General features: G+C 37.1%; 1 protein-coding gene across 4 annotated transcripts in view; it reads left to right on the top strand.

The window, feature by feature from the left end:
- CPNE3 (copine 3) overlaps window positions 1-15959 on the top strand; it is a 34788-nt gene that overhangs the window by 342 nt on the left and 18487 nt on the right. Inside the window, exons 1-8 of one of the 4 annotated variants that reach the window (XM_062570538.1) lie at window positions 75-119; window positions 389-573; window positions 9621-9760; window positions 10341-10520; window positions 11700-11774; window positions 12376-12447; window positions 13258-13341; window positions 14858-14947. In XM_062570538.1, coding sequence (XP_062426522.1) covers window positions 9629-9760; window positions 10341-10520; window positions 11700-11774; window positions 12376-12447; window positions 13258-13341; window positions 14858-14947 — 633 coding nt within the window. In that variant the 5' untranslated portion in view covers window positions 75-119; window positions 389-573; window positions 9621-9628. Of the gene's footprint in view, window positions 1-74; window positions 120-388; window positions 574-9620; window positions 9761-10340; window positions 10521-11699; window positions 11775-12375; window positions 12448-13257; window positions 13342-14857; window positions 14948-15959 lie in introns of those variants that run through there. The other 3 variants (XM_062570539.1, XM_062570540.1, XM_062570541.1) reach the window with 3 other exon arrangements.

Raw genomic sequence — 15959 nt, 5'->3', positions numbered from 1 at the left:
CGGGGGAAGCAGGGGTGGTGGCCGCGGGCCCCGCCCGGCCGGGAGTGGGGAGGGCTCTGCGCATGCGCCCTGCGGCGGGGCGGGGCCGCCGCCTGCGCGCTGCCTGCGGCCCCGGGCAGGTAAGGGGACGCGGAATGGCGGGAGGGGGGAGCTGGGGATGAGGCTTTCGCGCGGGGCCTGTGGCTGCGGCCTCCGCGCTGCGGGGCGGCGCCGCCGATGCGGCTGCGGCGGCGGCCGCCGCCCGCCCCTTCTCGCGCTGCTCCGCTGGCGGCCTGCGGCGGGCGGGTGGGCGAGCGCGAAGCGCGTCTGAGCGGCCGTGCGGGGGCGGCGGTGTGGGCGCGGTTGCGACAGCGGCCTAACGGCGCCGTCTTGCGAAACGCCCCCTCAGGTGGCTGGCGACTTCCCGCCTCAGGACTTGCGCAGCTGGCCGAGAGGATTTGGAAAGCGACTTCTGCGAGCCTCGAGGGGGCAAGCACCTCGTTCGGGGGCGCCCGGGTGAAGTCAGACTTGCGCTGCCTCTGCCACAGCCTGGCATCGCTCTGAGAATTAGGGTCGGTCTTCAGAAAGGACACGGTCAGCAATTACTGTCATTTCTATAGGGAAATGTGCTGTTTTTACTGAGCTGTTTGTACTGAGCTGTTAAGAATGTTTCCTTTTTTTATGCAGCGCAAGATTTACATGAGACAAAAGTTAGGTGACATACACATTGTCAAAATTTGCTTCTGTTTGGTAAAGGTAAAATATGAAAGCTCTTTACTTTTTCTTTCATTCTCATATCCTCAAAGTGCTCTAGAAATCCTCTTAGTAATGTATCCTTGCCTTCAGAATTGGATATTACATTTGTTTTCATAGGAGTTTTATGTCCCTAAAACCTAAGTGTTAAAGATGTTTCTGTGGCAGTACAAAAATGTGTATTTAGTGCAAGTAACTAGATTCAACCTTAATGATGTTACTATTTTCTTTTTAACTGAAGTTTTAAATTTTAAGCTTGGATACATAACATGCAGTGTTCTATGCTAAGCAAGTATTTATTTGTTAGAAGAAGAAGAAATGAACAAGACAGACACATAGAGAAGCAAGAGGAACAAGACAGAAGTTTTTTTGTGTGTGTTGTGTCACTGTCAGGGAAAACTCATTGCTTGTCCAATAAGAATAACTTGTTTGTGTTTAATATGTCAGAATTAATCAATACAAATATCCATACTATTAATCTACACTGTTAATCCACAGTAAGTGGCTGTTAGACTAATTTTACTTCAGCTGTTGAAAATAGAAGGCCTCTCCCAGTAAGTCATACAACTAAGCAGTTACTACTGTCATAGCTGTTATTACTGCCAGACCTCCAAAACTTTAGATTTGCTTTCTGAGCTTTTTTTTTAATGATTGAATTACATTGTACTTTATTCCCTAACAGTCAATGACTCTAGGTTTATCATAAATTTTCATTACATGGACATGTACAGTGTTCAACAGGAAAGTATTCACTTTAATAAGAATGAGGATGTGTTTGTCCCTGTTACTCTGGTAGCTATGTGGGAATAGCAATTCTTGATTTTAATTTCCTTTTCTTCTGCATTTTTATGTTTCTATTGAACCTTTAGTCTTCTGCTGAGAGGTGCCCAGGCAGACCTCTGCAGTAAGTTATCATAAATGCACTTTTGAGAACTGGTGTTTTTAACAATGAAGTGTGGTCACAACATGCCAGACTTGAAATGGACTGTAAGAAGGATTAGTCTAAAACATGTGATCACTTGCATCTTCTTTATGCAATGAAACTCAGCAAGTTGTAGTTATAGGTTGTCTTTTATTTCTTCCAGCTACCGTTAATTATGTAAAGTAAGTCAGTACCTTTGCATGTAGATACTGCAATAAAAAGACAAAGTTGAAGATACTGTTCAGGTTGCATGATTTTGTTTTCAGTAAGGAATTGACCAATAAAACATATGTGCAAGAAAACCACTTTCCCCCTCTTTTGAATGCTGTTTATTCAATGCAATAAAATGTATTTAGCCAGGAGAGCTGTGTTTCTTAATTGTCTTGTGCAGGGCCGAATACTAACTTTTATGGTTCAGCTAGCTTGGATCAAAACATCATCCAAATTTATTAAAAGCTTTTGTGTGATGCTGATGCTGGAAAGAACACTCAGCATTAAATATATACTGAATAGGTGAACATATGTATTCAGGAATAAAAGGGCTAGGCAAGAGGTGTTCAGAAATGGCTATCTCTAAGTCACTGTGTGGACAGGAGTCCTGGAAGTCAAATTAATAGTTTCTGATCTATACAACAGGGTTTTTTAAAATACAGAATTATAATACAAAAGTATAGGAATTATAATTCTTAATTATATTTGGCAGAATAACTTAATTACAGATTTTTTTTATATAGAATCTCTCTATAGTTGCCTGACTTGTTGCTCTGATGTTGCTACTGATCTAATAGATAAATATTTGAACAGCATGAATACGATGAAGCCTATGTAAACAGATGATTCATTGCCCACAGAGAAAACAAATTCTGTCTTCTCACACACTCATATGCCTCAGATTTTTTAAATACTAGCTCTTACTTTGTTGGGAATATTCCACAATAAAATGAGTTGTGTGGTCAGAGGGTCTTATATTTATCAGCATAATTGCACTTTCAATTAAGAACAATATAGTTCCTTAATACCTGCTGGATTGTGAATACGATGAGATACAACTTATGCTGAAGGTTCTGTGTGATTCTTAGAATATGTGAGGAACAACTCAAGACACATTACTTCAGCTTCTATCAATCAGTTTGTCAGCATATCAACTAATGCAACAGGAGAATTATCAGCTGTGTTACCTGTAAAGAGAGAGAAAAAGAGGAGCTAGAATTATTCAAAGGTATGACACTTAGAGAAGCCTTTAACATTCAAATGCAGTGATGAAATTAGGTTATGAACTAATCTTGGCATTTTTAACTTTATATTAAATAGTAGATCTTGTGAAGTAGTCTCTCTCCTTAGGAATTAGTCATAAGGAATTGAGCTTTTTTCTTCTTTTTTTTTTTTTTTTTTTTAGGGGGGGGGGAATACATGTTTATACACACACACATACATAGTCCAATGTCATATTATAAATTGTCGCTGCTAGGCCTCTCAGTTGAGGAAGGCATCCTTGTTTGTCACAGGTTGATTGTCTGCTGCTTAGAGCCGCAGTGACATTTTCCAGGCATATATTGTTGTTCTCTGCTTGTACCTGATTAGCCTCTTTGCATATGTAGCAGTTACAAAGAGATGGTAGAGGCCAGTGCTGATATTATGTATTGAGTATTGTTGCAGGTGTTGTTTCTTAGATGTTGTCTCCCAGGTTATTTTCTTCAGTCCTGTTTTGTCTACCTTTGTCCCAGCTCCTCAGTGGAACCCTTTTTGTGAAAGGCTCTTGCAAGAAGTCTTGTGGTTGCTTCATCTGTGAGGCAGTAGAAGAGGTTCCAAGGAGTACAGGCCTAGAGATATTTACCACAAAAATAGCTATTTGCAATAAGTGGTGACTTAGTCCTGTGTGAAAGAGTAGAGGCTGAACAATTGCATTCATTTTACGGTTAGGATGGTAAAGCTTAATCTTTATTATTTCACACTTAGATTTGGTTCAAGACTTTCATTTTTGTAGTATATCTACATTATTTATTTTCATGTTGTCATCTGTCCAGGTTTGTGTGAAATGCTTAGTATTTCTGAGAGAATCAGACCGCTGCTTCTGTATGGTACTGCCTTTTTCAGTCTAGTATGCAATTTGCCTAATGCATTTAAGTGTTGTAGCATCTGTAGCTGGAATATTAACTGATCAGAAACGTACTGTATTAGCGAGTTTTGGAGTGTTTCTCTTACTTTTTCCCCTGTTCATCAGGGTTCCATGGTGAATACAGAATACAGATTATTGTTCTAATGTCATTTGTGGTTTACAGGAGACAGGAAATGTACTATAATAGCAACAGCTTTCTTGCATCAGAACATGTTTGAGACTTGTTGCTAAAGGCAGTGATGCCAAACCGAGCTAGAGCAATGCTTGCATTATTAGGCCTTTTGTCTTTATGTAATTATGTATTGCTTGTCAGATTTGACTTAAGCAGCTGTAACTGTGAACATATAATTGTACTACCCTGGAGAGTCATCTGGGCAAGCCTGTACTCTCCTCTGGCATTACAGCATTGACATGATTAACATTACAGTCTGGCAGTTCCGAAGTGGTCTGTTAGAGGAAGGTGCTGATAAGAGATCTGTTCCTTTCCAAGCAGAGTGCTATGTGTTTCTGTTTAAGAGCTGACATTTACCAGGTAATTTGGTGGATGCTGTTTGTCTTGAATAGGATCATTAGTAGAATTCAGAGGACATTATGATCAGTGTAAGTGCAAGACAAGACTAATCCTTGATTTACAATTTCCTTTTGACAATGACAGCTGAAGCAGAAGGACCTGTAATATATTTAGCAGATCTAATCATGCTGTTGAATGCCCCAGACCTGTTGCGGGATCAGGACAAAGCACCTCCTTTGTGACCACAGGTTTACTGCAGTTGACAGTCTGGATGTTGTCAGCACCGCCATACTCTTTGTATAGTAATTGTTAGTTGTATCCAGAATTGTTGGTGTTTTTTAAGAGCCTGATACATTATTGTGATTATAAAAACTATTCCATTAAAAAAAAATACATGTGTCTATGTATATGTTTGTGTATATATATATATGTATATATCAAGTTGTCATCTGGCTCCAATTCAGTGTGCAGTGTGCTTTACCTTACTTTTTGGTGTACCCTGCCTGGAGGAAAAACAGTTGAAGGACTGGGAAAAGCAGAGGTTTTAGATGTATCTGGGGGAAGCACAGGTTACTTTTATGGTAAGAACTAATTGAATAAATAAATTAGTGTCTTGTGATGTGATGCATCTTCCCTACTCAAAGTCAAGGCTTATCTTGCCAGAACCCAAGCAATACAATCTGTCTATCTAAAATTATTCCAGGATCCCAAATCTGCAAATAATCCAGTCATGTATCTGAAAGATTTTGCATCTGATACTGTGTGTTACAGAATAGTATTTCAAGAGCTAATATACTAGTGCAGCAGGGATTCCTTATCTCAGTTATCCTGAAATGTTTATAGAGTCTCCTACATTTTGTGTTTCATCATGTCTTCAAAAAGAGGATGCCTACTTACCTGACAGTGACTTTGAATCTTGAAAATGTGTATCATCTTTGGGCATCCTACCGCCCAACTTCCAAATCTGCTTTTGGAGTTTTCACAGAGTCACAAACTAGTTGAGGCTGGAAGGGACATTTGGAGATCATCTGATCCGAGTCCCCTGCCATAACAAGTTAGCTACTGCAGGTTGTCCAGGACTGTTTCCAGTCAGGTTCCAAATGTCTCCAAGGATGGAGACTCCATAACCCCCCTGGGCAACCTGTATCAGTGGTCAATAACTCTTACAATAGAGAAAGTGCTTCTTTTCTTATATATATGTTTGGACAGAACTTACTTGTGTTTCTGTTTCTGCCCATTGCCTCTTGTTCTGTCACTGGACACCACTGAGAGAATCTGGCTCTGTCCTTAAAAACTCCCACCACATATTCGTAAGTACTGATAAGAGCCCCTTGAGCCTTCTCTGCTGTAGGCTGAACAGTCCAGCTCTCTCAGCCTCTCCTCATATGAGAGATGCTCCAGTCTCTTAGTCACCTCTGTGATTAAGATCCTTCACTGGACTTGCTCCAGTATGTCCATGTCTTTCTTGTACTGGGGACACCAGCACTGGAGCCAGTGCTCCAGATGTGGCCTCACCAGGGCTGAGTAGAGGGAGAGGATCACTTCCCTTGACCTGCTGGCAACAGTTTTCCTAATGCAGTCTAGGATACTGTTGGCTGCCTTTGTCCTTAGGGCTCATTGCTGGCTCCTGTTCAACTTCTTGTCCACCAGGATTCCCAGGACCCTCAGGCTGTACTTGTGCATGAGGTATTTCTCCCTTCTGGGCAGAACTTTGCATTTCCCTTTGTTCAGCTTCATGAGATCCCTGTTAGCCCATTTCTCCAGCCTGTTGAGTTCCCTCTGATTAGCAGTACAACCCTCTGGTGTATGAGCCGCTTCTCTCCGTTTCTTGTCCGTAAACTTGCTGAGGGTGCATTCAGTCCCATCATTCAGGTCATTAATGAAAGTGTTGAACAATATTGGCCTCAGAACCAACCCCTGGGGTACTCCATTAGTGACTGGCCTCCAGTTGGGCTTTGTGCTGCTGATCACAAACCTTGGAGCCCCAAATTTCGTCTAATTTTCAATCCACCTCTCTGTCTACTTATTTAGCCTGTACTAATCACTTTGTCTGTTAGGATGTCATGGGACACTATCAAAACCCTTACTGACGCAGAGATAAATGATATCATCTGCTCTCCTGTCATTTGCCAAGCCAGTGAGTAGAAGGCTATCAGGTTGGTTAAGCACGATTTTCGCTTCGTTAATTCACACTAACTATTCCCAGTCACCTTATTGTCCTTCATGTGTCAGCTAACACAGGCTTTCAAACATGAGAAGAATTGGGTGAAGCTGTGGTTGTTCTCTCCTTTACACATTTTTTACAGGGGATTATGAGGTTTTTTATACAGTATATGTAGAATTCAACTCCAACAGCTACTGCTTCTTAAAAGACTTCTAATTTTGCACATGTGAAGTGCCTGCATGATCCCAGCTGGTTCGATAATTGCATAACATGCAATGTTATGAGAAAAATATCCGTTGTTTATACCAGCATTAAAAGTTTCACTGCCATAAATACTGTATTTTGAAATAATGAAATAATTTTTTCTCATTGATAAGTATATTATCTTTTAATGTTTATTTTATTAAAAATCAGGTTGTGTACAGCCATGTACTATAAAAGCATCTGTCTTACATTTTTACGAAGAAACATACTGTCTTTTTTTCAAGTATAATAAAATTATTCCTTCAGATGCTTTAAAAGTATTATAGACCTCTTCAATTATATAGATATTTATTCCTAATATTTTCAAAATCTCTGAGGAAAATAATTTGCATTATTTTCATCTTGCATTTTACAGAATGGGGGATGGACAGAGTAAAGGATCATCTCAGGACTTGGCAGGTTTTGCTTTTATATCTGACTTTCAAATTCAGTATCCTCCACTCAGATAAATATGTGTTCTTATAAGCACTTGTGTCTTTTAGCTACTCTCAACCTAATTATGTCTCTAACATTTGTGCTTCAGTGAAGGGATACTGAGCAGTTTGTTCATTCCTTCTTTCTCTCTGTGTTAAAGGATGCTGTTAGCACCTCTTTTGCTAAATGCTGTCTTCCCAAATTAGATGCGTAATGGGAGAAACAGTGAAATGTGGAGGAGAGGAAGTTACACAAAATATTCATATGAGAAAGAGCTTGTAGTATAAGAGAAATGGGGAGGAGAAGGACGCACAAAGGCTAAATAGAAAAACTGACCATATTTTTAGGTTGACTGGTTGCTATCCCTTTAATAGTGATTTTGGAAGCAGTACTTAACAAAAGAAATGCGGCTAAGCATCTTTTTACAAGCTTAAGATAAACATTAAAAAAGCTTTATTTACCTTACTCTTTAGAGTTTCAGTAAAGTTAGAGCAGGAAAATTTTGACTATTTTCAGAATATGTCCTAGTCCAAGTTTGAATTCTCTTTCATTTCAGGAAAGCCCTTTGTGCCTGCTGTTGTAGCATTACTGGAGATTAGAACAGCATTTTGTCAGTGTGAAGCTGCTTTTCTGGAAACAGCCATTAAGGAGTTTATGCTCTGCTCTGCACTGGGTCCTATGGCCACTAACCTTTAACGAGTTCTATCTGGCAGCCACAGAAGCAATAAAGCATGGAAAACCTTATAGAAAGAGAACCAGGAAAAATGGAGCAGACTGCTTTTTTAAAGACATGCTTTCTAAGGCTCAAAAACATTGGCTTAAAAAAACAGTTTACATACTTGGAGCTTAGCTTTTTTTCCTTCCAAAGACTGTGACCAAAACTTTGTAAGGTCATAGGCGGAAAGAGCACACAAAGATGGAATCACATTTAGGTACTTGGGAGGTATAAAAGGATTTCTGTGTATCTGCTGTGCTTCTTATAAATAATGCATGTGCATGGATCTTTCAGTGGCTGTGTTACAGATTATTCATATTCTATTAGCAGTCTCAAAGGGTCTATCTCTAAGTCAGAAAAACAGAGCTGGAGAGGCAAGATATGAAACATGGCCAAGTGAAATATAAGAAACCTCAGGAAACTCTGATTGCAGTGTTTTCTTTTCTGCATTTACAGTTTTGTATTCCTCTTTCTTGTCTCTTTATTTATTTCTCATTTCATCTCTAAAATAAAATCCTTTTCACTGAAAATCATTTAAATACAGTGAAGAGAAGAGAGAGAGGTTGGGCTAAATACAGTTTCAGATTCAGATACACTGCAATGGGTGTGATTGAAGTGAACTGGCTGTATCAAAGGAGATGCCTTTTCTCCCTTATTCCCTTTTTTTGTCTTCTGATGCATTTTGAAGGTCAGTTGATCCAGAAGGATCTCGACTGTGGGCTCTTACTGTAGAGAAGGAGAATATGAAGGTAAAGAGTTTTGGGAACTTCCAAGAGAGGTTGCTTCTGAAAGAGGATCTCTGGGAACTTTTAGTACTGTTCCCTGAGTCAACGGCAATTGCACTGCAGAGGTTCACTTCCCAAAGAGGTATCAGGAAGGATCAACTGTATTTTTTTGGAGTAGAGTTGAGATGCTGGATGTATAGAAAATGTCTATCTGCTGCTCAGACCTAGTTGGGCTTGAAGATGCCTGTTATCCCAGAGTGGGATTCATACTTGATAATGAAGTTGTTTTAAAGGTTTGTAATTATCAACTAGTATAATCTTAGTTCCAGTAGAGAATGATTAAGATACTTTAGAGAAAATGTGAGCCTTTATTTTTTTTATGAGCCCCCAAAAAGAACACTTCCTCCTAATTTGTTGCTTGACTTCAGAGTTTTTTATCCCTATTACAAAAATTATATTTCATCTGGAAGATTAATTAAGGCAAGATCATCTGTTCCTGTTACCCACAATAAACATTTGCCTACTTTTCCAGTCCCACCAAACTTGTGGCTTATTACAGAGCATTGGTGGGAGAATATTTCATCTGCTGATTCATCTGCTCTAATTCATTCAGTTTTTATTAATAGCTATGTTGTAAGATATAGCTTCATGTGTATTTTACAGAATATAATTTAAAGTTTACTTGGTATTCTAAAAGCCTTGACATGCAAATATGTGACAAACTTTATTGCCAATAGTTTGAACCATTGTGCTTTCTTGGTGGTGGTGTTCTGTTTTCCATTTGGGTCCTCAGGCATTTTAAGAAACCTGATCTTGTTTCTTATATGCAGATTTTGAAGTGAAGTTTTGTCCCTATGTGATAAAGCTAAGAATGTGGCAGCTTTCTTGTTAATGTCAGTACATCATAAATCTGTAAGATGGCATTTTAGAATCTCAGATATCACTCTGACAAGCTGATGATTCTAATGATCAATCAGAGGAATAATGCACTATGAGGTTTCCAATGTTTCCTTTTTAATCCATTTTTTAATGATGATTTCTTATTGCTACTTTCTAGCTTAGCAAATGGCGGCACAGTGTGTGACGAAGGTCGAGCTGACTGTTGCCTGCACAAATCTCTTGGATAAAGATGTTGGTTCCAAGTCAGACCCACTGTGTGTACTTTTGCAGAATACAAGTGGTCAGCAGTGGTATGAGGTAAAGTATGATGCTTCTCATGATCCTGCTTGAACTTACGCAAACACAAGAGCATAAAATTTCATTAAAATATTTCAATTATTTACTAGTACCACTAAATACTTCTCATTAGAAGTCTATAACAAGTATACAGGTAACACGCTAAGAATTCTTTTCTAAGGAGTACTTAAATCTGTTTACTATTTGTAGTACTATTTTCCCTAACCATATGTGGACAGAGAGAAGCCTTCCAGTGCTTAAGTGTGCTTTTATAAATCCAGTACTCCAAAACGGGTCTCATCTTGGATTTGAAAATATGCTGCCTTTATGTTGGTCTTTCCTACCTGGGAGTAGATGCTTCTTACAGAGAGTAAAGAGAAACAGTTCCTCAAATATATCTGACTCACAGCATTGTATTTTGCAACATACAGTGGTTAGTTATATTTGATGAAAAGGCCTGAAGAAATATATGTCTTTATATTTTAACAAAGAAGATTCTTCTGAAGGCCTTTAATAATAAGTCATTTGATTTGGGTGCTTACTGTAGTTGTTTGAACTGGCTAGAGAAATTCTGGGTAAAGTGATATCTTTTTAACTCCAGGTTGATCGCACAGAAAGAATTAAGAATTCCTTGAACCCAAAGTTTGCCAAGAAATTCCTAATCGATTATTATTTTGAGCTTGTTCAGAAACTTAAATTTGGAATATATGACATTGACAACAAGACCTTTGATCTGAGTGATGATGATTTCCTTGGAGAATTTGAATGTACGCTGGGGCAAGTAAGTATGCAGATGATTTCCTTTGTAATTAATATAAGCTTACTGCAAATCATTAATCACTTTCATCTTAAATTGATCATGGTGTTATTGTGTAGACAGGGTATTGTAATTTGAAAATAGACTTCCATTTATTTTTTTCCAATCTCGTTTCAGTGTATACCTTCTATTTGCAAAAGATCTTGAAATGATACCTTAAAATGTACTCTAGAATGGTGACTGTCCAGATTGGTATCTAAGAATAAGAGGACTGCCAATATGCGCAAAGTAATAATTGCTAAAACTCAAATTCCTATTTGTATGCTCCAAAAATAAAGGAATTAGTGTGTGACAAAATATGAGTGTTCACAAGGGCTATATAAGTCTTGATAATGATTGCTTTCCATGTAAGGCAAGCAGTGATTCTGGTTATACCTGGTGTTGATGTCATCCCAGTTTCGCTATAAGATTCCACTATGTGCTGTCACATTCAGACAGCTTCTTTTCAAACATGTTCTTTCTAGTAGATCTTTTGAATTCTTCTCAGGAAATTTCTTTGCAGGAAAATTTTCTCATTTTTTCTGCCTCTATGTCTGAATTATTTTTATTTAAACTGCATTAAGAAAAAGGAGACATTGTGAAATGAAATTAATTAACAATTTATAATTAGTCATTCATTCTTACAGCAAAGAAAGACCTAGAGAATGAGCAGAGTGTCTTCTGGGGAAGCATTGCCTGAAAAGAATAAAACAAAATCAACTAGAAACCTTACAGGAGGAAGCTGATGTTTATTTGCATGACAAATGCATTGTATTTAAAAATCTGTTTGCTGAAACTGTTTATGGAATGTGGCTTGCCTGTATTTAAATGGTATTTATGAAAAACTTAAGAAGAACTTAAGAATTTAAGATACTATTGTTGTCCATGTAGGTGTATCATGTTGCTTTAAGGCATTTTATTTTCTTCTGCTCCTGAAACTCTGCATGTGTTCATCTGTATATATGTCTATTTTTAATTTTGAAATATATCAAGTATTATCTATCTATCTGTAGCAGAAAGTAGGAGATAAATGTAATGCTTTCATCTTCATGACAAAGGAGACATTTCTAAAATGAAAATACCTCACTATCTCATTTCACACGTTTGAAAAACGATTTGATTGTTCTAATGGTAATGCTGGATACTCAACTTTTGTTTTGGCAGATAGTTTCTAATAAGACTTTAACAAAACCATTACTACTTAAAAATGGCAGACCTGCTGGAAGAGGCAGTATTCAGGTAAGACAATACTTCTTTATCCTTAATGATCGTTTGTTTGTTTGTTTGTTTGTTTTATTTTGCAGCTTGAACACAGCATGTCTAATCCACAATGCTAGAAAGAATATCTTGCAGCAGTCTGGATTTTTTTGTACTGATTATTTCTTCATTATCAAGAGGGAGGGTTGGCCAACTTCCGCATCTGGACGACTCACTGCATGCATCTTTAACAGCAAGAGGGAATGGACAGAGCTTCTGGGCACAGTATCTGTGCATGTGCCAGTGTGCACCTGACCACTTCCAAGTGTACTGGGAAGTTTTCAAAATCAGTTAGGGCTAAAGTAAAGCAACTGATGCCCTACTGTTTGGGCGGCATATTTAATTGCTGTCATCATCATTCTTGAGTACTGAATTGAAATGTGTTTCAGACAGTGATGTGTAGTGAGTCCCAATGTCAAACCAAATTGTTCTCTTCCCCCCCCCCCCATTTCTTAATTCTTCATTTCTGAGTAAACATGATTTTTTTTGAAGCTGTCGTAGAAGTGTTGTGAAAAGTGTGAAAAAATGACGTAGTTTCTGAACACCAGATACATAATCTTTGTTATTTTCTTTATCTATCTAGATTACAGCAGAAGAAGTGAAGGATAACAGAGTAGTGTTATTGGAAGTAGAAGCAAGGAAATTGGATAATAAGGTATTTAAGTGATTGCTGTTTCTGTGATGAAGCAGTAAAATTGGAATCTTGGCAAAAGAGGAAATATAAAAATGTTCATTTTTATGTTTTGCTGAAGTAATCAGGTCCATTAAGATTTTGCTTACACTAGAAGAAAAATGAAGAAAGATGACTTCAGAATAAATTGACTGCTTTGAAATAAATTATAACTATTGCAGGGATACTCTTGGAGCGGCCTTTCTCCATTTAAATGTAAATCTCCACATTTAATTAAAAAGATAAGGGAGTTTTTGTATATCCGTTAATTTGAGCAGTTGTGTAACTGCTTACCTGTAAGCTTATTAAAGTAAATGATAAAAAGTGTACTTACAGACACGGATATGCGATGTTTCTTAAAGTGCCTGAATCTATTATGTTAAATAGTTTTGGACTGGCTGAAACTATTGTATTTAAAAATATCTTTTAAATAATTTTAATAATAGAAAAAAGTATTACTTTTTTTGTATTTTCTGGTAGATTTAATAAGACTTTTGGAACTGGAGCAAATCTATAATTTCCTTACTGTCCAACTTAGTAGTATAAGTAACTCCCCTGAATTTGCTTGAACTGTCAGGTATTTAGTTATATGGACATTACAGAACTTTATGCCCTGTTTTCCTCATTTCTTTCACAGGTACTAATATAATCTGGCTTAAATTTCTTCGTCTGAATAATAACAAGTTTTGTTCCCTGAATATTTATTTTACTTCTTGTTAATCTAAATTTAACTAGCATTTAATGACATTCATGCCACAGGCTGTTCTGGGATAATTGCGTGTTCTTTAAATACAGGATTTTTTTGGAAAGTCAGATCCTTATCTGGAATTCTACAAGCAGACTGGAGATGGAAACTGGGTGATGGTTCACAGAACAGAGGTAGGATATTTTCTGTCAACAACCTAGAAGTTGAAGTAATTTGATTTTCAGTGTGTCATACTGCTAAAAGTACAGAAGCTTTCCAAAATAAAAGAGCGGTCTGTTAGTTGATGCGCAGACCAGAGTTAGGAATTATCTCAGATGTTCCACTGATTTTCTGATGACAACAAGTCTACCTTTCTCTTTTTCTGTCTTAGGCCATCCTCTTTTAAGGGAATTGTTTTACTTTTTGAAATCTAGTAGAAAACAAAAATGTTTTGAAAAGGTACTAAATGCACGCAAAGAGACAGCAGTTGTTTCAGTTCTACTCTGTGTGCAAAACTTAGACATGCTTGTGCTGTTCTACTCACATCAGTGTCACTTCTCACTAATATTCACTAACGAAAATAATTATGCTGAATGCTTGCTTAGCAGGGACACGCTCATTGAGAGAAAATGTACTCGAGTCATGCCTATTGCTGCTACTTCCAGCTAGGAAGCACCTGATGTCAAAGAAGAATAAATTGTTTTTGTGTGAAGTTTATAAAAGCAGTGTTTCTCTCATGAGGTGGTTCTTCTGCATAAAATGTATCATTCATAAAATATATCATGTTCATGATGATTCCAGTCATCTTCAAGTTAAATTATGAATCTAGAATTTACTGTTCCAGCATCGTAAGCATCAGTATATTACCAAATTTAAAAACCCTCTCAAGTTGCTAACATAATTTACTATTTTACTTTTCAAAATAGTTATTTTTTCTTTTGTGAAACACACACGTATCCCATCTCATTGTGCTGGAAGTTTTTTGGTATGTTGTTGTGTATGGTTTCTTTTTCTATATGAAATCATTTTATTGCTTTTAAAGGAAGAGTTTCTGCTGATTTCAAACAAAGTTAGAGGGTGTTTTATATTATGGACGTATTCTAATTGACAAATTCTGCATATCCATCAGTATTATTCCCAAATTTCATTAATTTAGCTTTTGGCTTGTGAGACACGTGCATGCAGTGAATATCCTTTTATGTGCTGTTTCCACTGAACTACAACATGATTTTTTTACAGAAATAGTTTTCAGAAGTGGCATTTCAGAATAAGCCTTGGTTGGAGTGAAATGTAATCTCCAGAGCTTTGGTCTATTCAAAAATTCCAATGTAATTTGTTTCATATTTTTATTTGTAAGTCATGTTTCTGTTCACTGATGACTCTACCAGTATCAGCATATACATAAATGTTGTGAAATCTTAAATTCTTTCCAAAATAGTAGCTGCATGATGTAGTAGATCACAGTGCAGTCTAAAGAATACTGATTTGAAAAGATGTCATCTAGTTTTGACAATGATATTGCATGTTAGGATTTTTTTTTTTTTTTTGTTTGCTTTAAATTGTATACATTAGGATTTGTATTGTGGGAGGAATTGGAAAGTGGTATTAGTCAACAATTTTTGCTTATGAAAATCATGGCATGAAGGTAGGACAAGTTATGGTGATGATTTTTCACTCTTGTGAATACTACCATTTTGACTTTTTTTACAGGTTATTAAAAACAACTTGAATCCGGTTTGGAGGCCATTCAAAATCTCTCTCAATTCTCTGTGTTACAGTGACATGGATAAGTCAATCAAGGTAATGTATAAGAAATGCATCTAATCTTATGGATATATTCAAAAAAATAGAAAATGTAATAAATGTGTTATTTTAGTTATTTCTTTTTGTTTCAAATTATATTGAGAGGTTTTTTTCCCCTCTTTATTATGTATTTGAAATTCACAAAAATGTAGGCACGCCTTGGAAAAAAAAATTATTTCCAATTTGTGATGCTGTAAAAGTTGGTCTTTAAAAGTCTGAGAAAATAGTTCAACATAAATAGCTTTGAAGCTTCCAGGTCAGTTTCTTATTTAGATATACAGTTTTAATGTTGCATCAAACAGTGTTGTTTGAACTGTATCGTGAAAGATACGTGGTAAAGATTAGAATATACTTTTTTCTGTTTTATGAATCTTGTAACATCTTGTTACTGGTGCGGTAGGTAACACGAATGGAAATACACTACCAGAACTGACAGATGTAGATCATGTGTTAAATGTGTTTAACATCCCTTTTTATTCTTGCTTGTTTTTTTCTTTGCTTGCCTGTCACACATTACAATGTATTTGCTTGTTTAGTCTTTAACTATCTCCTGAACACATGTTGCAGCTGCTGATCATCTTTCAGCCTCTTGCAACAGTGGTGCAATAAGCTCCAGTTAATTTAGCCATGAATGATAGAATAAAATTTGTGTGATGCTCCTGGTTGCTGCATACCACAGGAGAAAATTAATGATAATATGAATCATGAATCTTCTAGAATGAAGCACACTTATACTTGAAGTGAAGCATTACCTTTTAAGCAGTGAAGATTAAACACATGGCAATATGAACTTGTTTAGAAGGTTCATAGTAAGGTATCTTTCGCTGATACTTGACAGATACTCATTTTAAACAGAAGGCAAGCCCCTGCCTCACTCTCTGTTCATGTAATATCTTTCTGTTCAGAAAAGCATGTCAAAATGCAACTGTTTTCTAAGTAGCATATTTATTTGTCTATGTGAAGCTATTTACTCTCAAGTCTTTAGGCACCTGAGCTGAAATCTGGAATC

Source organism: Rhea pennata, chromosome 2 (genome assembly GCF_028389875.1).
Source record: "Rhea pennata isolate bPtePen1 chromosome 2, bPtePen1.pri, whole genome shotgun sequence".
In the NCBI taxonomy this organism is placed as follows: domain Eukaryota; kingdom Metazoa; phylum Chordata; class Aves; order Rheiformes; family Rheidae; genus Rhea; species Rhea pennata.
This window is presented reverse-complemented; position numbering and strand designations above follow the sequence as displayed.